Source organism: Lonchura striata, chromosome 1A, assembly GCF_050655825.1.
Source record: "Lonchura striata isolate lonStrDom1 chromosome 1A, ASM5065582v1, whole genome shotgun sequence".
Taxonomy (NCBI): Eukaryota; Metazoa; Chordata; class Aves; order Passeriformes; family Estrildidae; genus Lonchura; species Lonchura striata.
The window spans coordinates 75,382,453-75,405,074 of record NC_140741.1 but is presented as its reverse complement, the minus strand read 5'-3'; the positions used below and the strand labels follow the sequence as shown (position 1 = coordinate 75,405,074).

The 22,622-nt window shown below is 54.6% G+C and overlaps 2 protein-coding genes across 6 annotated transcripts in view; both read right to left on the bottom strand.

The window, feature by feature from the left end:
* The window catches only part of UBE2H (ubiquitin conjugating enzyme E2 H), a 46,381-nt gene extending 42,154 nt beyond the window's left edge, over positions 1–4,227 (bottom strand). For both annotated transcript variants that reach the window (XR_014952086.1, XM_077783723.2), the window contains exon 1: positions 4,027–4,227. Coding sequence is in view for 1 of the 2 variants with exons in the window: in XM_077783723.2 (XP_077639849.1) it covers positions 4,027–4,079 (53 nt within the window). In the remaining variant the exon portion in view is untranslated. The remainder of the gene's footprint in view (positions 1–4,026) is intronic.
* A 2,334-nt stretch (positions 4,228–6,561) lies between these two features.
* On the bottom strand, positions 6,562–22,585 carry ZC3HC1 (zinc finger C3HC-type containing 1). 4 transcript variants are annotated; one of them, XM_085569471.1, is made up of 10 exons: positions 22,382–22,585; positions 19,879–19,990; positions 16,842–16,992; positions 13,544–13,627; positions 12,717–12,844; positions 11,653–11,813; positions 9,443–9,641; positions 9,067–9,273; positions 8,736–8,945; positions 6,562–6,895 (listed from the first exon to the last, which is right to left on the bottom strand). In XM_085569471.1, the coding sequence occupies exons 1-10, from the start codon at positions 22,411–22,413 to the stop codon at positions 6,827–6,829; spliced, it is 1,353 nt and encodes a 450-aa protein (XP_085425597.1). In that variant the 5' UTR covers positions 22,414–22,585; the 3' UTR covers positions 6,562–6,826. The 4 variants fall into 4 exon arrangements, with proteins under 4 accessions (XP_085425597.1, XP_085425596.1, XP_085425595.1 ...); XM_085569470.1 differs by having other exon boundaries at positions 9,067–9,276; positions 16,842–16,993; positions 19,880–19,990; positions 22,382–22,520; XM_085569469.1 differs by lacking the exon at positions 22,382–22,585 and adding an exon at positions 22,174–22,342.
* Positions 22,586–22,622: the final 37 nt, after the last annotated feature.

Sequence of the window (22,622 nt, the reverse complement as noted above, 5' to 3'; positions counted from 1 at the left end):
GAGTGAACTTCCAGCTCCAGCCAATTCTTTGGGGAAACAAAACCATCCAGCCACCAGCAAAGACTCCAAATTCTGCTCTAAAAGCAGCGAGATTATACCCTTGGAAGTTGTCATTTAGGCAACAAAGATTATTTATTTTCCTCCAGTTGGTTTGGGGAGAGATTTATGGATTTTGAATTCTCCTGAAGACAGGCACCACCTCCCAAGCCACGTTTACCTGATTTGGTTTATAAACCACCACCTGTGACAGCCTTTCTGGGAAAAAGGGGGGGCTCCCCCAGTTCTGGGAAGGGGCTGCTGCCACGTCTTTGTGCATTTTGAAGCATCACCACACGATTCCCCTCATCCCTGGAGACCTCATTAAAACAGAGCCCCAGAAGTGGAGCAGAAAGAAGCGTAGCGTGACATTTGAAAATTTACATTCAAAGTTTCCAGAAATATCCATCCTTTAAAACAAAACAAAACAAAAAAGGGGGGGAAAAAAAAAACCCCAAACAAAACAACAAAGCCCCACCAAACCCTACCAAAACAAGACATTCCAGTGCACACGCTCTTCCCTGGGGACAGGCCAAAGAGAACAACTCCACGTGACCCTGCGATTGCTCAACGCTGCTCTTGGAAGGTGTTCAAGTGGGATGATAAGTGCGGTGTAAGCTTATAATGACCAGAAAAAGGAATTTATCCCAAATGTAAACTCTGTCCTAGCCTTTGCCTCCACGGCGCAAACACGGGTGGGGGAGCGCTGAGATTACAAAACGCTCTGCAGGTAAACTAAGGAGCTTTGTACCTTTATTCTCCTTGACTCAGGACGAGCCTAAAATTAGCAGGGAGAGCGACGCTCGGTGAATTATGCTCCCGAACCCCCGGCTCTGCAAACTGGGCAGCACAGGGAGATTCAAACAAAGCTGGTCACTATTTATAATTCCTTTCAGGCACAAAACAGGGTGACACTTCCCTTTTCCAGCTCTGACGCTTAAAAATAGAGCTCGGGGACTCCAAGGCAGCCAGCAGCGTTTCTCCACAAAAGGAGGAAAATAAATCAGCACTAAATAAACTCCCGGCCAAGGGGAAGCTGCGAGCGCAGCGGAACAATAAACCCGGGGGTTGGAACGGGAAACGGCCCCGGGGTTTGGGGGGGATGGGGGTGCCGGGGTGGGTCCCCCCATGGGTGTGAACACCCTGGCAGGGGCACCCCATCAGCTGCAGCCTCGCTCCGCCCCGGGCCCGGTTTCCGGGTAGTAACAGAGCAGCCAATCCGCGGAGTTGCGAGAGCTCGAGGCCTTTTCCCTGCAAACACGGCTCCGAGGCTGGCACTCGCCCCAAAACTGGGGGGACCACAAAGGGGAGCCCCCTCTCTGCCATCCCCCAGGGTGGGAGCTACCTGGAGAGCCTGGCCTGGAGCCCGAGGGCTTCCCAGTGGGATAACCCTACGCTTCCAGGCCGCTGGCGAGCGGGTCTGGAGGTGTTTTGGGGAGCACAGAGCCTTCCTCCAAAAACCCTGCTCTGAAAGGTCACAGGTTACCCAGGAAACTTTGGCTGGAGCCCCCCCAAAAAGGGGAGGAGCGATTCTGGCTCTCTGTTCCCAGCCTCAGCAGCACAACCCCAGTCCGGAGGGAGACAATGAGTGACGGGGAGCTGGAGCACATCCTGGTCCAGGGGATTGTTAAACATCAGTGGCACACATTCCCGCAGAGCTCTGCCCTTCCTGCAGCCCCACCAAGAGCAGCCACCTCTCCCCTTCCCTCCTCACAAAGAGGCTTCCACAAAAGGACACGGACGTGGCAGGATTGAAAATAGGAATCGCAAAAAGACCTCGCTCAGCTCCTGAACCTGTCAGAGCAGGAGAAGGCAGGAGTGGCATTCACCCTGCTCGGTGCCCCCTCCCTGCTGGGAAAGGTAGCCCTTGGCAGGCCATAAATCCATACTATTATTCTCCGTTGGAGACGTGGAAAGGGGATGAAACGGGAAACTGTAATGAAAATGGCAGCAAAAGGTGGGTGGGGGGGGGTAAAAAAACCCCAAACAAAAACCCTCCGCAGCAACAAAACCCTGCAAGCCCCAGGGGGAGATGGCCTCAAGCACATTCCTTCAGACGAGACCCTCCTCGCTGCCGTGTCTCAAAGGAGACCCTGATTTCAGATCAGCTTCCAGAGGGGGAGATTCCCCAGGGAAGCGGCTGGGGAGCCGGGGCCTAGCGAGCTGCTCACCCCGGGCGAGTCAGGCAGACAAACAAAAAAAGGCTGGGGAGGGAGGGAGGGAGAGAGGGAGGGAGGGAGGAGTGGTGAGGAGTCATCTGACACATCCAACTTCCTAAGTTTGTTGTCCGCAGGAGACCGACTGCTCTAACCCTCACCCCTTGGAAAACAAGGAAAGCAGAGCCGACAACAAGAGCTTTGCTTTTGGAAAAGCCATTAGGGGTTCCTTTTGTCAAGGGGCAGAAAGAGCAGAGCAGAAACTGCCCAGCACCGAGAGGAATCCCAGATATTCGGGGCTTTCTACCTACCCAGCTCCTAGAAACACACAGCAAAGCCACTTCGCAGGGAAAAACCTGCTCTTTGTCCTCCAAAATGCTTCGATCGCTGGAGAAGCCGGCAAGGAACGGAACAAAAAGGGAGGGGGGGGAAAAAAGGAAAAAGAGAGGGGGAGGGGAAAGGGAAACAGAGCAGCAGCCGATCAGGTTGGGCCTCGGCCCCGCTCTGGCCCAGAGCTCTTTCCAGGGTATCCCCAAGAAAGGTTTTCCCCCCTCACTAAACAGCTGGAATTCCCGACCCTCCTCCCGGTGCGATTAAGCATCGATCGCAATTGGCGGAGTCTGACATGTGTGTAACTTTAAACCCCCGGATAAAAATAGCTCCGATTCGAGCACCATCAGGACTCATTTCCTATTTGCTTAAAAACAGGGCGAAAAATACACCGAGAGCGGCTTTGTGGGGAGAAAGGCGCTGCGCGAACGTCAGGCAAGTTTCCTTCGATAAGCCACAAACAGGAGCGCTGCTGCTGCTCCTCCCTCTCCCCCCTCCAAAAAAACACCACCAAATCCAGATAAGTTTGTTTATCTCTCTCTGGGAACTAAATCAGACCCGTTTCTCGACCCCTCGAAGCAGCACGGCAGAGCCACCAGCCCCGAGTCCTGCTGAGGGAGGTCGGGCACGTTCAGGAGACAGATCCGAGCAACATTTCATCCACTCTTGTCATTGCCACCCTTTCCACGCTCACACCGCCACCTTGTAAACAAAAACTATTAATAAAACAATCCTAGAACCGAATTCCCAATGGTATTTTTCAACGCCACCCACTCTCCAGACAGAGAGAAAAAAGGGATTCACCGCCCCGTAAAGGGCCAGGAATAAAAACAAGGAGGAAAAATATAAACAGATCTATGCAGGAAGAAGGGGAAAAATAAAAAGTAATAAAGGCTAACCAAACCTGGAGGGTTACATAAACCTCTTGGGAGACGGGCTCGGGCCCTGATGCCCTTCACCCACCCCTGGGTCTGCTGAGCCAGACCCCGAGGGACCCCCCGCCCCATCCTCCCCAAAAAATTAAATCCCTAAGCCGGCACCAGAAGCTTCATGAACAGCGGGGTGAAATGGTGGAATAAATACTAATAATAAACCCCACAAAAGCCTTTCTTTGGGCTGTGGCTGCTGGAACTGCTCTCCCCTTCTTCACCCTCCCCAGGGCAGGCAAGGGGGAGTGCGGGGCACCCAGATTGGGGGGGCATCACCGAGGGGAGCCAGCAGAGACACCCCCAGGGCCGCCTGTCAAGGCACAGAGGGGGAAATACCCCCCAAAACACGGCAGAAGGGGGGGTTAGGCCTCCCCTGGTGAGGGGGAAAGGGCAGATCCCACCCCCAGCTCCGGGGAGAGGCCGCGGGGTGCGACCGGGGGGGTTTGGGGGGCGACTCCCGCGGTGCCCCCCGCCCTCCCACCGCCCTGCAGTGCAGGCCCGCGGGTGTGGGGAAGGGGGGGTGAAAAATCCTCCTCCCCCGTGGGCCCGGAGTGGGGGAGGCACGGCAAGGATACAGCTTGACCACGTCGGTGTCCATCCGCCTCTTGCCCGGGCTGGGGGACGACATGGTGGCCGCGGCCGCCCCCGGGGCTCCGGGCGGGCTGTCAGCGCCGCCGCCGCCGCGGGCCGGGGCCGCCCGGCGCCGAGGGGAGCGGGGAAGCGCCGGGCAGCGAGGCGCCGGGAGCCGCCGCTGTCGCTGTCGCCGCTGTCGCTGTCGCCGCTGTCGCCGACAGGGCCGCCCCCCCGCGCCGCTCGCGCTCCCTCAGCCGCTCCGGCCGCCTCTGCCCCAGCCTCTCTCTGGACCCCTGACGTCACCCGCGGTGACGTCACCGCCCCGCGGCGCTGCCATTGGCCGCGCCCTCAACGCTCCGCCGGCCCCCGAGGCACGCCGGGAGTTGTAGTTCTAAAGAGGGGGGGAAATGGTGGCGGGGCGGCGGGTTCGAGGCTCCGCTGGGGCCGCAAGCTGCGGTTCTTCCCTTTCCGATGTTTCCCGCAGTTCCTCCCGTATTCCCTGTGTCTCCCCGTTCCCCATGGATTCTGACACTCCTCTCATTCCCCCATTTTCATTTTGCCCATTCCCACCACAGCCAGGGAACCACCTCATAAACTATGGGGCGCACCCATGTCAGGGCCTTGCAATTCCCCATTTCTATTGTTTTTCCACAATTCCCCACGGTTCCCCTTATTCCCAGTATCTCCCTTGTTCCCTACGGATTCTGACACCCCCTCGCTCCCCTGTTTTCCATCCCCACCAGGGTCAGGGAGCCGCCCCACAGAACGTGGAGTTTGCCCACGGCATTCCGGTTCAATCCAAGCGGGAATGTGGCGGCTGGCCAGGCCCCACAGCAGGAGTCACCATCCCGGATTTCCGCTGTGACACCGGCAAGGCATTTCCCGGTGCCTCAGTTTACCCACCCGGATGATGACACCCCTAACGGGCGTCTCCCAAACCAATGGTGGAACCTCCACACCCCACATTCCTGACCCCGGCATCATCCCATAAATCTGCCCCGGTGTTTCCTCCCCCTGTGGGGAGGAGACACAGCCAAAGAATCCCAAATCCCAAAAAAGCCCCAGCATGCCCGGAGCTTGGCAGGGGCAGGAGGTGACACCTCCTGAGGGGACTCAAATCCACACCCCACAATTCAGGGAGGGATTTGGCAGGGGAACAGGGTTCTCTTTGAGCAGAGCAGCTGCAAAATTTGGGATAGAGGATCCTGTATTTCCCAGGCCACAATATTCCCTGACTGGTTCCAAGCAACTGGGAGAACTGGACACGGAGAATAAGGATTTTACCATCATTTCTTGGAATGCTTCTATTCCATCTGTGAAACACCAGGGATTATTCCAGGATATCAGGGACTACAACCTGTTCCTTTTTTTGGAATACCTCAATGCCACAGCACCCAAACCTTGGAATGTGGGTGCAGAGGGAATTTTGGGGATCCTCTGAGCACTCCTCAGTGTGGAAATTGGGATGGAGGGGTTGTGGCTGGGTTTTCCCACCCTGGGATGGGAATATCATCCTCCCTGGATTGGGTGCATCCCATGATTTGTGGGGTGCTTCCCTGATCAGAGATGGGGGGGAGGCAGGAGAATCCATGGATAGGGAATGTAGGGAATAGAGGGGAGCCATAGGAACCTGCTGGAAATCATTGGAAAGGGGAGAACCAGAGTTCCAGGGAGATGTAAGGAATGGGGAAAGCATGGGGGGCTCATGGGGGATCTGTGGGTGCAGGCAGCTGGAAAAGGGGCTCTTCCCATCCCATCCTCATCACTCTGGATTCGGGGTATCCCCATTCCCACCCCAACTCCCAGCCCAGCAGGGCCATGGGGTGCAGCAGCCCCTTGTTAGGGCTCTGGAATTAGGGAAAGGAAGGGAACCCACCCAAATTCAGGAGGCAGGATCCCAGGAGAAGCCCCCAGGTGGGCAGGTGCATCCCCAAATTTTGGGCTTCAGGGAGAGCTAGGATCTGCCCTGAGCAAGGCAGCCACTGCATTTCCAGACACAGAATCCCAAAATCCATCCAAGAGCACGAGACAGCTGAAACCTCAGAGATGGGGCTGGGGAAATGGAGGCAGGATCCTTTCCAAAATAAAAAAAAAAAAAAGAGGAATGACATATCCCTGTGCCTCCACCCACATCCACAGACCTGGAGGGAGGAGACACAACTGTGCCAGGCTGTCTGTGGAATCCCAGCCCTTCCCAAAGCCCTTTCCCCAAAATCATCCTCAAGGATGGGGATGACACCATTTCCTTCCCAGCATGGAAACTCACCTCTTGCCAGGTTTTTGGGAATCCCACCTTCCAACCAGAGGGGTTCATCACCCCAAACTGGCCCTCAACAGAGGGACAGGGATTGAGGCAATGGAAAAACGCCCACAACAGGCAAAGGAGACAACAAAATGAGGAATGGGAAACAGGGAAGGCACCGGGATGTTGATCCCATAAGGACAAAAATCCTGAGGGATACAGGGGCCACACCAGGCCCAGAGCTCCTCCTACCCCGGGGAGAAGCACCACGCCAGCAGGAAGGAAAAAGAAAAAAAACAACAAAAATGAAATGTTTATTCCCACCTGGCATCACCAGGGAGGTGACAGCGTCCCCTTGTCACCCCGGGCACGTGCCAGCTGCGGGCAGGGCTGTGCAGCCCTCGGAGGGGGGGACACAGCAGCAGTTTGTGAAGGCAGCCGGGGCAGGGGGATCCCAGCGTGGGCACGGAGCTTCCTCGGGGCCCTTCCCGGGGCACGGAGCTGCCGCAGGAACCACGCAGAGCTTGGATCTCCTCCCCGTGCTGCTGCCCAGAGGCTGCTCAGGAGGAGTTCATGCTCTCCCACTGGCGGAAAATGCGGAACACCTTGCAGGATTTCTCCGAGAGACTCTGGAAAAGATGGGGACAAAGCAACAGCCGCAGGTCAAGGCGCTGCAGCAGAAACTGCGGCAAAAAAACAAATCTAAAATATCCCAGCTGGCTGCCAGGACAGAGGTTTGCTCCTTGTTTTCATGGTCCCAGTTTGCCAGCTGGAGGGGAGAACAAGGAGACGACAAGCAAGAAGGAGGAAGGGACCCCAAAAAGCAGGAAAAAAGACCAAAAGGCAGGAAGGGATCCCAAAAGGCAGGGAAAGGAGCCCAAAAAGCAGGAAGGAATCCCAAAAAGCAAGAAGGGGCTCCAAAAAGCAGGAAGGGACCCCAAAAAGCAGGAAAGGACCCAAAAAGCAGGAAAGGAGCCCAAAAAGCAGGAAGGAATCCCAAAAAGCAGGAAGGAATCCCAAAAAGCAGGAAGGGGCTCCAAAAAGCAGGAAGGGACTCCAAAAAGCAGGAAGGGACCTCAAAAAGTAGGAAGGGATTCCAAAAAGCAGGAATGGACCCCAAAAACAGGAAAGTACCCTAAAAGCAGGAAGGGACCCCAAAAAGCAGGTAAGAATTCCAAACAGCAGGAAGGGGCTCCAAACAGCAGGAAGGGGGTCCAAACAGTAGGAATGGACACCAAAAGGCAGGAAGGGATCCCAAAAAGCAAAAAGGGCTCCAAACAGCAAGAAGGGATCCCAAAAAGCAGGAAGGGATCCCAAAAAGCAGGAAAGGACCCGAAACAGCAGGAAGGGACTCCAAAAAGCAGGAAAGGAGCCCAAAAAGCAGGAAGGGATCCCAAAAAGCAGGAAGGGATCCCAAAAAGCAGGAAGGGATTCCAAAAAGCAGGAAAGGACTCCAAAAAGCAGGAAAGGAGCCCAAAAAGCAGGAAGGGATCCTAAAAAGCAGGAAAGGACTCCAAAAAGCAGGAAAGGAGCCCAAAAAGCAAGAAGGGACCCCCAAAAAGCAGGTAAGAATCCCAAAAAGCAGGAAGGGGGTCCAAACAGTAGGAATGGACCCCAAAAGGCAGGAAGGAATCCCAAAAAGCAAAAAGGGCTCCAAACAGCAGGAAGGGATCCCATAAAGCAGGAAGGGATCCCAAAAAGCAGGAATGGACCCCAAAAAGCAGGAAAGGACCCGAAACAGCAGGAAGGGATCCCAAAAAGCAGGAAAGGACTCCAAAAAGCAGAGAAAGGAGCCCAAAAAGCAGGAAGGGACTCAAAAAACCAGGAAGAGCCTCCAACCATCCCCTGCTCCAGTTGGGTCTGGTGCCTCTGACTTGTGACTGGTCCCACCGGACCATCTGGAGCTTTCCTGGCACATGGCAGAATCACGGAATCGTGGAATGGTTTGGGTTGGAAGGGACCTTAAAGACCACCCAGTTCCAACCCCCTGCTGTGGGCAGGGACACCTCCCACTAGAAAGAACCTTTTGGGGACACAAAACCACTCGGAACCCCCAGGACAAATCCTGAAGGGGGAATGCTCCACCGCTCCCCTGAGCTGCAAACGAAGAAGGAAGGAGCTGGCAGGAGGAATCCAAGTGGATAATGAGATCCAGGGAGGCAGCAGCTCCTCCAGAGCCACATGGGGAGGGAGCTGTGGCCTCGGCAAGCCTGGCAAGCCAAGAGCCTGGAGCCAGGAACTGGGATGGCTGCAGAGAGGAGCTCTGGGCACACGGAATGAAACTGGATCTTGAGCAGCACTGTTATTTATAGCAGCCCTCCAGCAGCTCCAGCACAGCCCAGCCTTGGATGGAGCCTGGCTGTGGGAATGCCAGCTTGGTCCTTGTCACCTGGCTGGGACCGATCCCAAACAAAGCCCACCCATCCCAAATTTTTGCTGCCTAGACAAGTTGGGATGCCCCAGGCTCACCACTGGCTCCGTTTCGGGCGCTGTGTCACATTTTTGGATGCCAAGGAGCCTCTTCAGCACCACTTCCCAGCCTGGCTCAGCCTTCCCAGGCTCCTTCTCTGTCTGGGATGCAGCATCCTCCAGGGACTCCTGTCCCTCCCCAGTGCTGACCCAGGGACACCAATCACGGTGCTGAGAGCTGGGGTGAAAGAAGCTCCTCAAGGAAGTGTCCTGGGAAGCGAGGAGGTGACAGAGGAGGGACACAACGATGGGATGGTTTAGAGACTCCCACTGGGAGTGGCTAGAGGGACAACACCAAATCCCTGGATCCCACCCTGCCCGGGGGGCTCACCGAGCTGCTGGAGGAGCAGAGCCGCGCCCGCTTGGCCCTGCGGACAGGACTGGATGGCACTTCCATGGTGTCCCCCTGTCCCATGCTCCGGGTCACGGGGCGGCTCCTCAGAGCGGGGCTGATGGCATCCAACTCGCCCCTGTCCATGGAGCTGGGAGAATCCCAACCCCGCGGCCGGGACACAGCTGGGGACAGGCTCTTCTCGTGCTGCTGCGGGGAAAAAAAACGGGATTCACGGAGCTCCTCTGCTCCAACCCTCCTCAGCCACCCCACAGGAGCCCTTCCCACCCCACGGATGCGTTCATCGGGTGCGGGTGAGGGACTTGGAGCGCCTGGAGCTGGCCAAGTGTCCCTGGCCCAGTGTGGCAGGAGGTACCTGCTCGGCTCCCGGGTCCTGGCTCCGGGTCAGCATCCGGCGTGGGGACGTGGGGACGGGCGGGACGCTGCTGCCGGAGCCGCAGGAATCCGGCTCCGGAGCCGCGGCACAGTCCAGCTGGTGGAAGCCCCACAGCCCCACCTTCCTCATGCAGCGGGAGCAGGTGATCACCGAGAGGTTGACGGAGCCCGAGGCAGCGCTGCAGGGACAGAGGCACGTCATGGGATCCACATGGAATCCTCACAGGATCTTCATGGGATCCTCACAGGATCCTCATATCTTCATGGGATCGTCATGGGATCCTCATTGTATCCACATGGAATCCCCATGGGATCCTCACAGGATCCTCACGGGATCCTCACAGGATTCTCACAGGATCCACATGGGATCTTCTTGGGATACTCATGGGATCCTCACAGGATCTTCATGGGATCCTCATCTCTTCATGGGATCGTCATGGGATCCTCATTGGATCCACATGGAATCCCCATGGGATCCTCAGAGGATCTTCATGGGATCATCATAGGATCCCCACGGAATCCCCATGAGATCCTCATGGGATCTTCAAGGGATCCACATGGACTCCCCATGGGATCCTCACAAGATCCTCATGAAAGCCTCATGGGATGCTCATGGGATCTTCATGGGATTCTTATGGGATCCATGTGGAATCCCCATGGGATCCTCATGAGATCCCCATGGAATCCCCATGGGAACCTCACAGGATATTCACGGGATCTTCTTGGGATCCTCACTGGATCCACACGGAATCCCCATAGTATCTTCATGGGATCCTCATAAGATCTTCATGGGATCCTCACAGGATCTCCATGGGATCATCATGGGATCCCCATGGAATCTTCATGAGATCCTCACGAGATCCTCATGAAAGCCTCATGGGATCCTCGCAGGATGCTCATGGGATCTTCATGGGATCCACGTGGAATCCCCATGGGATCCTCATGAGATCCCCATGGGAACCTCACAGGATATTCACGGGATCTTCTTGGGATCCTCACTGGATCCACATGGAATCCCCATGGTATCTTCATGGGATTCTCATGGGATCTTCATGGGATCCTCATGGGATCCACATGGAATCCTCACGAGATCCTCATGAAATCCTCATGGGATGCTCATGGGATCCACATGGACTCCCCATGGGATCCTCACGGGATCCTCATGGGATGCTCATGGACTCGCCATGGGATCCCCATGGGATTCTCATGGGATCCTTATGGGATCCCCATGGAAACCCCATGGGATCATAATGGGATCCTCATGGAATCCCCATGGGAACCTCATGGGAGCCTCACGGGAACCTCACAGGATCTTCATGGGATCCTTATGGGATCCCCATGAAACCCCCATGGGATCCTCATGGGATCTTAATGAGATCCTCATGGAATCCCCATTGGATCCTCATGGGATCCTCATGGAGTCCTCACGGGATCCTCATGGGCTCCTCATGGGATCACAGGATGGGTTGAAATGGATCTTAAAGATCACCTCATTCCAAGCCCTCATGGGCAGGGACACTTCCCACTATCCCATGCTGCTGCAAGCCCTGTCCAACCCGGCCTTGGACACTTCCAGGGCTGGGGAAAGTCAGGAAAGGTGGTCAGGGATAAGCCTGGGCTTGGAAAAGTCAGGGAAATAAGTCCCTTAAATCCTGTCTATGACGTTGATTAAAACTGGCTCAGTTGAATTTATCCTTGCCAGGAAGCAGGAACAGAGGGGCAAAAAAGTGGTAAAATAATGGAAGCAGGAATGTAGTGGAAAAGTGTGGAAATAGTTTAAAAAAGGAAGCAGGATCCTAGTGAAAAATAGGGGAAAAGTAGTAAAATAAGGGAAGCAGGAATGTAGTGGAAAAGTGAGAAAATGGTTAAATAAGGGAAGCAGGATCCTAGTGAAAAAGAGGGAAAATAGGAAAATAGTGACACAAAGGAAGCAGGATCCTAGGTAAAAGGAGAGAAAACTGGAAATTAGTGACAACAAAGGAAACAGAGGAGTAGTGAAAAAGAGGGAAAATGGAAAAATGAAATCAAGTAGGCAGAAGCGTGGTGAAAAAAGAGGGGAAATAGTGAAAAAAAAGGGATACTGAACATTCCACGGGAGGAACATTCCACATGCCTCCAGCCTCCAAGAGCTTTCACGGCAAGCCCAGAGCGTGAGGGACATTCCAGGCCCATCCCTGCAGCCCTGCCCACCTGCAGGTCCAGCCACACAGCGCCAGGATACAGGCAGGAACGTGCACCTGCAGGATTTCCGTGGAAAACTTCCCAGGAGGCTTCTCTCCCTCTGTCCCTTTGTGCTCCAGCTCCTCCCCGATGAGCTGGAGGAGCCGAGTGATCCTTTCCTCTGTCAGGGACTGCAGAGCACAGGGATCAAATGCACTCGTTTTACTCCCAAATCCTGTCCCACGTGGAGCGAAAAAATCCCTTTTTCCACCCACTGGAATTGCTCTGTGCGTCACCCCCAGCTCTGGTTAACAGGGAAAAGCCACCCAGAGCAATCCTCCTTGCCTCTGGCTCCCCATTCCATGAAATCTGCCCAGGCACCATCTGCTCCCCCGAGCAGTGGAGCGGGTCCCATTCCTGCCCTGGCTTTGGGAATCTCCGGTGCTTCCCGAGCTCAACCAGCCCCAAAACCCCCCTGTGGTTGTGAATGGATGAAGATTCCCTGGATCCCACACAGCTCCTGCCTGCCCAGAGCCATCTGCTCCCTGGCAAAGGAGTGTCCAACGAGCCAGACTTGGCTGCAGCAGAGCAGGGCCAGGACAGGTTCCTGCAGGGTGACAACTCCACACTTGTTCCTGGCTTTTTCCTGCCTGCAGAGCCTCCTCGGGCTCCTTCGCCTTCCCAGATCTCTGCCCACACCTCAGGTTCCGGGTGGCATCCCCTGGCATCCCAAATTCCTGTCTCCAGTCATCCCAGCTAAAGGAGGGATCTGTGGGCTGCCCCTTCTCATGGAGAGCTCCCAGAGGAGTGTGTGGGATCCCAAATCTCCTCTCCCAGGCACCACAGAGCAGCCTGGACGCTGGGAAAGGTCCAGAGTGGGAACCAGGCACATTTCCCAGCTGATGAGCCATCCCAAACTCCTCTTGACACGTTTCCATGGTGGAACCGCCACATGGGGAATGTCCAAGGGAAAAAAACAAGGTGGGAGCAGATCCCTCACACACACACAGGCTGAAATTCCTGATTTTGGATGGGCCCAGGCTCGTCCCTGGAGCCTGGAATGCTGCAGATTTTGGGAGCAGGAGGGAACTCACCATGTTTTTCAGGTCTTCTGGTTTGAGGGAGGGCAGCTGCAGCTCCAGCTGACACAGGCTCTGGAAGCGATCCAGGAAGTCCTGGAGAAGGACCCTGGGCTCGTCCACCAGCAGCTTGGCAAAGCGATCTGGGGAGAGCAAAAGCTGTGCTCAGCATTCCCAACCCCTCCCAATCCCACAGGGAAAGGGAGGGCACCAGCCCAGCCAGGGGCTCCGTGGAAATGCAGTGACAGGATAAGAGGGAATGACCTTAAGCTGAAGGAGGAAGAGTTTAGGTGGGACATTGGGAATTGGGAATTCCTGGCTGGGCTGGGATTGCCAGAGCAGCTGGGGCTGCCCCTGGATCCCTGGAATGTCCAAGGAAAGGCTGGAGCAGCCTGGGACAGTGGGAGGTGTCCCTGCCATGGCTGGGGTGGCACTGGAGGGGCTTTAAGGTCCCTTCCAACCTCAACAATTCCCTGATTGTTTTTCTGGCTTTTAAAGGAAAAGCTCAGCACAGCCTTTTTCCCTCCACAGCATTCCCAAGCAGCACAGCTCCCAAGACTGGATCTATCCCTCTCTGAGCATTCCATGACACCCACCTCCCCTGTTCCCTCCCAGGTACACCCCAAAACCATTTTAAGTGCTCCAGAGGCACCCAAAGGTCAGGAAAAGCTGGATACAGCCCCGGGGCTTTGACTTGCTGAGGCTGCTCAGGGGTGTTGCATTCCTGTTGTATTCCACCATTCCCACAGGGAGAAGGAGAGTGTGATGACAGGAATAACAATGGAAAGGGGGGGAAAAAAATGAGAATAATGCTGGATTGTGCAGGAATCTGAGGCACCCACCTGGGCAGGGGCTGTCTGGCCAGAAGCAGAACTTCTCGTGGGCAGTGCTCAGGGCCTTCCTGAGCTCCTCACAGCGCTCCTTGTCTGCAGGGAAAAAAATTCAGGGATAAAAACTTCCCTGCACAGCCACCTCTTCAGGGGATGGCCAGGAAAAGCCAGCCAGGAGAGAAGCCACTAGGGTGGCAGAGTTTCCCTGGGATGCTTTCCCAAGGATTTCCCAGGATGCTGCCTGAGGTTGGAGGCTGCACAGCCTGAAGCTCCACCTCAGACTGTTGGAATCCTGGATGCTGAGAATTTTAAACTTCCCGTGCCTTTCTGCACATTTCCAGGATTCCAACATCAGAATTCCCCCCTTTTCCCACCAAGAGGAATTCCAGGCTCCCTCAAACAGCAAATGTCACCTCAGCAGTTCCACCTGCCCACAGCCAAAATCCCTCCCATTCCCATTCCCAGGCACAGGGGAGCCTCTGGAAAAACAGCCCAAGCCAACCACGGGCACAAAAGCTGCTGGATCCTGCCAGTTTTTCCTCCTGGGATGCTGCCAATCCCTGGCTGAGCTGATCCCTCCACCCCAGCTGTAGGAGCCAAATCCCAGCCATGCCTAGAAATCAAACCTCCCAAAAAACAAAAAAAGATCTGACATTTAATTTCACTTACCCTTTCAGAATCAAATAATTTCTTTTTCAATGCCTTCTTCCCAATCTTTTACTATTTTAGATTTTTCTAACCCCATGATTTTCCAGTGGAATAATTGGGCCAAGGTTTATTTAACAGAGATAATGTGAATAAATAGGGAATGTTGATATTGAGTGACCCAAAAGGGAAGGCTCAGTATTCCCACATGGCAGCACCTGGCAGGCAGCAGGAATGTGCTCCCTGTCCACTTCCAGGGGAATTGAAGCCTGGAAAATTGAGAAGTGGGGATGACACTTCCTTGTGGGATAATAAGGAGTTTATTAATGAAATCTCACAATGTAATTTCTGCCTGAATGGCCTTGGTGAGCAGCAACCACCGAGCAATTTTTCCACGCTGGAAAAATTCAGTGAAGGATCAGGAAAGCAGATCCAATAATTGGGAAAGAGAATTTTTAAAAGGATTTTCACATCTTAAATGCATCCAGAGGGCACCGAGGCTGGAGAAATCCTATGGCAAGACTGGCATGGAATTCCAGCATGGGAACAGCTCAAATCTGCACCAGGGGAGGCTCAGGCTCAACATTAGGAACTATTTCTCTACCAAGATGATCCAACTCTGGAATATTCCAAGAGGTGCTCAGTGCCTCAAGCCTGGAAGTGTTTCAGATGTTTTTGGATAATTCCCTTTGGTCTGATTTGAAATTTGGAACCTCTCTGGGGTTTTCCAATCCTTAAAGGTTGGGTGCAAAGAGGATGGAGGGTCTCCTTTCCATGGGGAGGAAGGTTCATCCCAATGGAAAAAAGACATTTTTTACAGTCAGAATTCCATCATTTCCTGGGACCATCACTCCCTGGGATCATCATTCCCTGGAACCATCATTCTTGGCACCATCCTTCCCTGAAAATGTAATTCCCTGAGACCATCATTCCTTGGAACTATCATTCCTTAGGACCATCATTCCTTGGGACCCTCATTCCCTGAAAATGCAATTCCTTGGAATCATCATTCCTTAGGACCATCATACCTTGGAACCATCATTCCTAAAGCCATTATTCATTGGAATCATCATTCCCTGAGACCACCAGTCCTTGGAACCATCATTCCCTGAAAATGTAATTCCTTGGAACCATAATTCCTTGGAATCATTATTCCTTGGGACCATCATTCCCTGGAATCATCATTGCTTGGGACCATCATTCCTTGAAACTATAATTCCTCAGAACCATCATTCCCTGAGATCACATTCCTTAGGACCATCATTCCTTGGAATCATCATTCCCTGAAACCACCATTCCCGGGGACCATTATTCCTTGGAATCACCATTCCTTGGAATCATTATTCCTTAAGACCACCACTCCTTGGAACCAGCATTCCCTGAAACTGTAGTTCCTCAGAACCATCATTCCCTAAGATCATAATTCCTTACAATCATCATACCTTGGAACCATCATTCCTAAAACCTTAATTCCTTGGAATCATCATTCCCTGGGACCACCATTCCCCGAAACCACCATTCCTTGGAACCACCATTCCTTGAAGCCACCATTCCCTGGGACCATTGTTCCTTGAGACCACCACTCCTTGGAACCAGCATTGCCTGGGACCACCACTCCTTGAAACCATCATTCATCATTCCCTGAAAATGTAGTTCCTTGGAACCATCATTCCTTGAAACCATCATTCCCTGAAAATGTAATTCCTTGGAACCATCATTCCCTGAAAATGTAATTCCTTAGAACCATCATTCCCTGGCACCATTATTCCCTGAAAGTGTAATTCCTCGGAACCATTATTCTCTGAGATCATCATTCCTTAGGATCATCATTCCTTGGAACCATCATTCCCTGGGACCACCACTCCTTGGAACCATCATTCCCTGAAAATGTAATTCCTTGGAACCATAATTCCTTGGAATCATCATTGCTTGGGACCATCATTTCCTGAAACTATAATTCCTCAGAACCATCATTCCCTGAAATCATATTCCTTAGGACCATCATTCCTTGGAATCATCATTCCCTGAAACTGTAATTCCTCAGAACTATCATTCCCTAAGATCATAATTCCTTCAAATCATCATACCTTGGAACCATCATTCCTAAAACCATAATTCCTTGGAATCATCATTCCCTGGGACCACCATTCCTTCGAACCAGCATTCCCTGAGACCACCACTCCTTGGAACCATCATTCCCTGAAAATGTAATTCCTTAGAACCATCATTACTTGGAACCATCATTCCCTGGCACCATCATTCCCTGAAACTGTAATTCCTCGGAACCATCATTCCCTGAGATCATCATTCCTTAGGATCATTATTCCTTGAGACCACCACTTCTTGGAACCAGCATTCCCTGAAACCATAATTCCTTGGAACCATCATTCCCTGAGACCACCATTCCCTGGACACCAGGAGAGAACAGGACGAGTTTTAAGACCCCTCCCAACCCAAACTCCCGACAATTCCACGACCTCTCCCAGCTGGAATTCCCTGACACAAAACAAGCCTGATTATCCCATCCCCCATCTAAACCCCACATTTGCCTTGAGCTGCTTTCCCAGACACCCCAAACTCCGTCACCCCCCGGAAACCGCTGCATCCCGAAATCCCAAAAATCCCGAAAATCCCTAAAATCCTCCATCCCCGAAGCGCTGCTCACAGTTGCTGAGGTCGAAGGCGAGCTGCAGGCTCATGCACAGGTAGGCCTGGCAGCTGGAGCACCGGAGCATGTCGCTCTCCACGCTGACCCAGCCGAAGCGGGCGCACACCAGCGGCGACAGCGCCGGCGGCTTGCCCGCCCACCGCAGCGGGTGCGCCCGTCAAGGAGCCGCGCCACCATTCCCGGGATCCCGTGGGGTGGGGAGCGGAGACAACGGACGGAATTCCCGGGATTTTATGGGGTGGGGAGAGGAGATAACAGACAGAATTCCCGGGATTTCATGGGTGGGGAAAGGAGAAAACGGACAGAATTCCCAGGATTATGTGGGGTGGGGAGAGGAGACAACGGACGGAATTCCCGGGATTTTGTGGGGTGGGGAGAGAGACAATGGCCAGAATTCCCGGGATTTTATGGGGTGGGGAGAGGAGACAACGGACGGAATTCCCGGGATTTCGTGGGGTGGGGAAAGGAGAAAACGGACAGAATTCCCAGGATTATGTGGGGTGGGGAGAGGAGACAACGGACGGAATTCCCGGGATTTTATGGGGTGGGGAGAGAGACAATGGCCAGAATTCCCGGGATTTTATGGGGTGGGGAGAGGAGATAACAGACAGAATTCCCGGGATTTCATGGGTGGGGAAAGGAGAAAACGGACAGAATTCCCGGGATTTTGTGGGGTGGGGAAAGGAGAAAACAGACAGAATTCCCGGGATCCCGTGGGGTGGGGAGAGGAGACAACGGACACAATTCCCGGGATCCCGTGGGGTGGGGAGAGGAGACAACGGACGGAATTCCCAGGATCCCGTGGGGTGGGGAGCGGAGACAATGGCCAGAATTCCCGGGATCCCGTGGGGTGGGGAGAGGAGGAAAGAGCCAGAATTCCCGGGATTTCATGGGTGGGGAAAGGAGAAAACGGACAGAATTCCCAGGATTATGTGGGGTGGGGAGAGGAGACAACGGACGGAATTCCCGGGATTTTGTGGGGTGGGGAGAGAGACAATGGCCAGAATTCCCGGGATTTTATGGGGTGGGGAGAGGAGACAACGGACGGAATTCCCGGGATTTCGTGGGGTGGGGAAAGGAGAAAACGGACAGAATTCCCAGGATTATGTGGGGTGGGGAGAGGAGACAACGGACGGAATTCCCGGGATTTTATGGGGTGGGGAGAGAGACAATGGCCAGAATTCCCGGGATTTTATGGGGTGGGGAGAGGAGATAACAGACAGAATTCCCGGGATTTCATGGGTGGGGAAAGGAGAAAACGGACAGAATTCCCGGGATTTTGTGGGGTGGGGAAAGGAGAAAACAGACAGAATTCCCGGGATCCCGTGGGGTGGGGAGAGGAGACAACGGACACAATTCCCGGGATCCCATGGGGTGGGGAGAGGAGACAACAGCCAGAATTCCCAGGATGTTATGGGGTGGGGAGAGAGACAATGGCCAGAATTCCCAGGATTTTATGGGGTGGGGAGAGAGACAATGGCCAGAATTCCCAGGATTTTATGGGGTGGGGAGAGGAGATAACAGACAGAATTCCCGGGATCCCGTGGGGTGGGGAGAGGAGACAACGGCCAGAATTCCCAGGATGTTATGGGGTGGGGAGAGAGACAATGGCCAGAATTCCCGGGATTTTATGGGGTGGGGAGAGGAGATAACAGACAGAATTCCCGGGATTTCATGGGTGGGGAAAGGAGAAAACGGACAGAATTCCTAGGATTATGTGGGGTGGGGAGAGGAGGCAACGGACACAATTCCCGGGATCCCGTGGGGTGGGGAGAGGAGACAACGGCCAGAATTCCCGGGATCCCATGGGGTGGGGAGAGGAGACAACGGACGGAATTCCCGGGATTTCATGGGTGGGGAAAGGAGAAAACGGCCAGAATTCCCGGGATTTCGTGGGGTGGGGAGAGGAGAAAACGGCCAGAATTCCCGGGATCCCGTGGGGTGGGGAGAGGAGACAACGGACGGAATTCCCAGGATGTTATGGGGTGGGGAGAGAAGATAACAGACAGAATTCCCAGGATTTTATGGGGGAGGGGAAAGCACACAACACCTGGAAATCTCATGATTTTATGGGGTGGGGAAAGGAGACAACAGCCAGAATTCCCGGGATTTTATGGGGTGGGGAAAGGAGAAAACAGCCAGAATTCCTGGGATTTTATGGGTGGGGAAAGGAGAAAACAGCCAGAATTCCCAGGATTTCATGGGTGGGGAAAGGAGAAAACAGCCAGAATTCCTGGGATTTTATGGTATGGGGGAACCTTGCTCAGGAGGACAAGCAGAGGGACGGGAGCAGGGCAGGAATGGGATTTTAGGAAAAGGCTGGGTTTAGGAAAAAGCTGGGTTTAGGAAAAGGCTGGATTTAGGAAAAGGCTGGATTTCAGGAAAAGGTTGGATTTCAGGAAGAGGTTGGATTTAGGAAAAAGTGGGATTTGAGGAAGAGGCAGGATTTTGGGAAAATGCTGGATTTTAGGAAGAGGCTGGATTTCAGAAAAAGGTGGGATTTTAGGAAGAGGCAGGATTTCAGGGAAAAGGTTGGATTTTAGGAAAAGACTGGATTTTAAGAAGAGGTTTGATTTAGGAAAAAGCTGGAATTCAGTAAGAGGTAGGATTTTAGGAAGAGGCTGGATTTTAGAAAAAAGGTGGGATTTGAGGGAAAAGGCAGGATTTGAAGGAGTAGCAGGATTTTGGGAAAATGTCGGATTTTAGAAAAAAGTGGGATTTGAGGAAGAGGCTGGATTTGACCAAGAGGCTGGATTTAGGAAGAGACAGGATTTTAGGAAAAGGTTTGGTTTAGGGAAAGCTTGGATTTTAGGGAAAGCTTGGATTTTAGGAAAATACAGGATTTTAGGAAAAGACAGGATTTTAGGGAAAGGCTGGATTTTAGGAACTGAGCTTTCCCCAGGAGCGTTTGGACAGCTCTCAGGGACAGGGTGGAATTTTGGGATCCCCGTGCAAGGCCAGGAATTGGATCAGCGATCCCTCTGGATCTCCCCCCAGAATTCCAAGAGGGAATTCCCAGCATCCCAAAGGATATGGTGAAAGTTTCCACTCTGCTGAAGTAGGCTTCCCTGCTGGCAGATTCCAAGGAAAGAGCCTCCATTTGGGAAGGACCATTGGCTCGCTCCGAGCAGTCCGACGTGTCCTTCCTGAAAGGAAAATCAAGGGAAAATTCCTGGGGAAGGCTGGGGTTTGGGAAAAGGCTGGATTTAGGAAAAAGCTGGATTTTAGGAAATGTTGGGTTTTAGGAAAAGGCTAAATTCAGGAAGTTTGGATTTACAAAAAGGCTGGATTTTGGGAAAAGGTTGGATTTTAGGAAAAGGTTGAATTTTAGGATAAGGCTGGAATCAGGAAAAGGCTGGATTTGGGAAAATATTGAATTTTAGTATAAGTCCGGATTTTAGGAAAAGGCTGAATTGGTTTAGGAAAAGGTTGGATTTTAGGAAAAGGTTGGATTAAGGAAAAGGCTGAGTTATGGGAAATGTTGGATTTTAGGAGAAGGTTGGATTTAGGAAAAAGCTGGATTTAGGAAAAGGTTGAATTCAGGAAAAGGTTGGATTTAAGAAAAGGTTGGATTTAGGAAAAGGTTGAATTTTAGGAAAAGGCTGAATTCAGGAAAAGGTTGGATTAAGGAAAAGGCTGGATTTTAGGAAAAGGCTGGATTTTAGGAAATATTGGATTCCGGGAAAAGGCTGGATTTTGGGATCAGGATTCAAACCAAAGCACAGAGCACATCCAAATCCTCCTCAGATCCCTCAGCCCGTCCTGACGAGGATCCTCTCCACAGCTCCCCATTCCCAAATTTTAATCCATCCCCAACAACACCACAAATGGAATTCCCAGGGAGCCTCAACCTGCCCGGGCACTGCCAGCTGGGGCTGGGGACAAGTTGGGGACAGGGATTTGTGCCCTGAGCCCGGCAAGGGGACGGAATTCCGGGATGTTCCCAGGAGCAATCCGTGCCTGGAGCGTCCATCCCAAGGTGCCCCTCAGCCTCCTCCCAGCACCAGCCAAGATCTGAGGAGGCCGGGCCAGGGGAGCCCCTGAGAGACCCCCAGAGCTCAGCCCCCAGTGCTCCCAGTGCTCCCAGTGCCCTCCCAGTGCTCCCAGTGCTCCCAGTGCCCTCCCAGTGCCCCCAGTACCCTCCCAGTGCTCCCAGTGCCCTCCCAGTGCCCCCAGTGCTCCCAGTGCCCTCCCAGTGCCCCCAGTACCCTCCCAGTGCTCCCAGTGCCCTCCCAGTGCTCCCAGTGCCCTCCCAGTGCCCCCAGTGCCCTCCCAGTGCTCCCAGTGCCCCCACTGCCCTCCCACTGCCCTCCCACTGCCCCCCCACCGCCCCCAGTGCCCCCAGTGCCCTCCCAGTGCCCCCAGTACCCTCCCAGTGCTCCCAGTACCCTCCCAGTGCTCCCAGTGCCCTCCCAGTGCCCCCAGTATCCTCCCAGTACCTTCCCAGTGCCCTCCCAGTGCTCACAGTGCTCACAGTACCCTCAGTACCCTCCCAGTGTCCCCAGTGCTCCCAGTACCCTCCCAGTGTCCCCAGTACCCTCAGTACCCTCCCAATGCTCCCAAGTACCCTCCCAGTGCTTTCCCAGTGCCCTCTCAGTGCTCCCAGTACCCTCCCAGTATCCCCAGTACCTTTCCAATACTCCCAGTACCCTCTCAGTGCTCCCAGAACCTTTCCAGTACACTCCCAGTGCCCTCCCAGTGCCCTCCCAATATCCTCAGTACCCTCCCAGTGTCCCCAGTACCCTCAGTACCCTCCCAATGCTCCCAGTACCTTCCCAATGCCCTCCCACTGCTCCCAGTTACCCTCCCAGTGCCCTCCCAATATCCTCAGTACCCTCCCAGTGTCCCCAGTACCCTCAGTACCCTCCCAATGCTCCCAGTACCTTCCCAATGCCCTCCCACTGCTCCCAGTTACCCTCCCAGTGCCCTCCCAATATCCTCATACCCTCCCAGTGCTCCCAGTGCCCTCCAGCCCCGCCGCCTCCAGCTCCCCGCCAGGACCCCGAACAACACCGAGGGGTCCCCGAGTCCCTCACGGTTCCCCGAGTCCCTCACGGGTCCCCGAGTCCCTCACGGGTCCCCGCTTCCCCCACGGTTCCCCGGTTCCCTCACGGGTCCCCGGTTCCCTCACGGGTCCCTGAGTCCCTCGGGTCCCCGGTTCCCTCACGGTTCCCCGCTTCCCTCAAGATTCCCCGGTTCCCTCACGGGTCCCCGCTTCCCTCACGGGTCCCCGCTTCCCTCACGATCCCCCTCCCCTCACACGGCCGGGCCTCCCCCCGCCGCCAGCCCGGTGCCGGCGAGTCCCCCCCCTACCGCCGCTGCCCCTCACCCGCCGGGCCCGGGCCCCTGGGTGGCGATGCCGCCTTCGATGAGGTCTCGGATCTGCCGGGGGGTGACGGGGGGCGGCCGCCCTCGGTTCCCGCCCGCCGCCGCCGCCGCCGCCGCTCCCCCGCCGCTGGGCGCCGCCATCTTGGCCCCTCCCCCCTCCCGGCCCGGCCCGGGAAACGCGGGCCCGCACGAACGTTCCGCTCGCGCACCATCGTTCCGCTCGCGCCGCGGGACCGCTCATGACCTCGCCCAACCCTCCCACGGCCGCCGGAACCTCGCGGAGGGCTCGGGGGGCACCGGCGCCGCCGTGGAAGCCCCCGCGGATGTCCCCGCGAGTGTCCCCGCGGATGTCCCCGCGCCCCCGCTCTCAGCGCTCTATTGCTCCAGCCTGCATCGATCGCTCGGCTCTCCCCACAGCGCCGCTTCGCCGCAGCCTCCCCCAACCCGCCA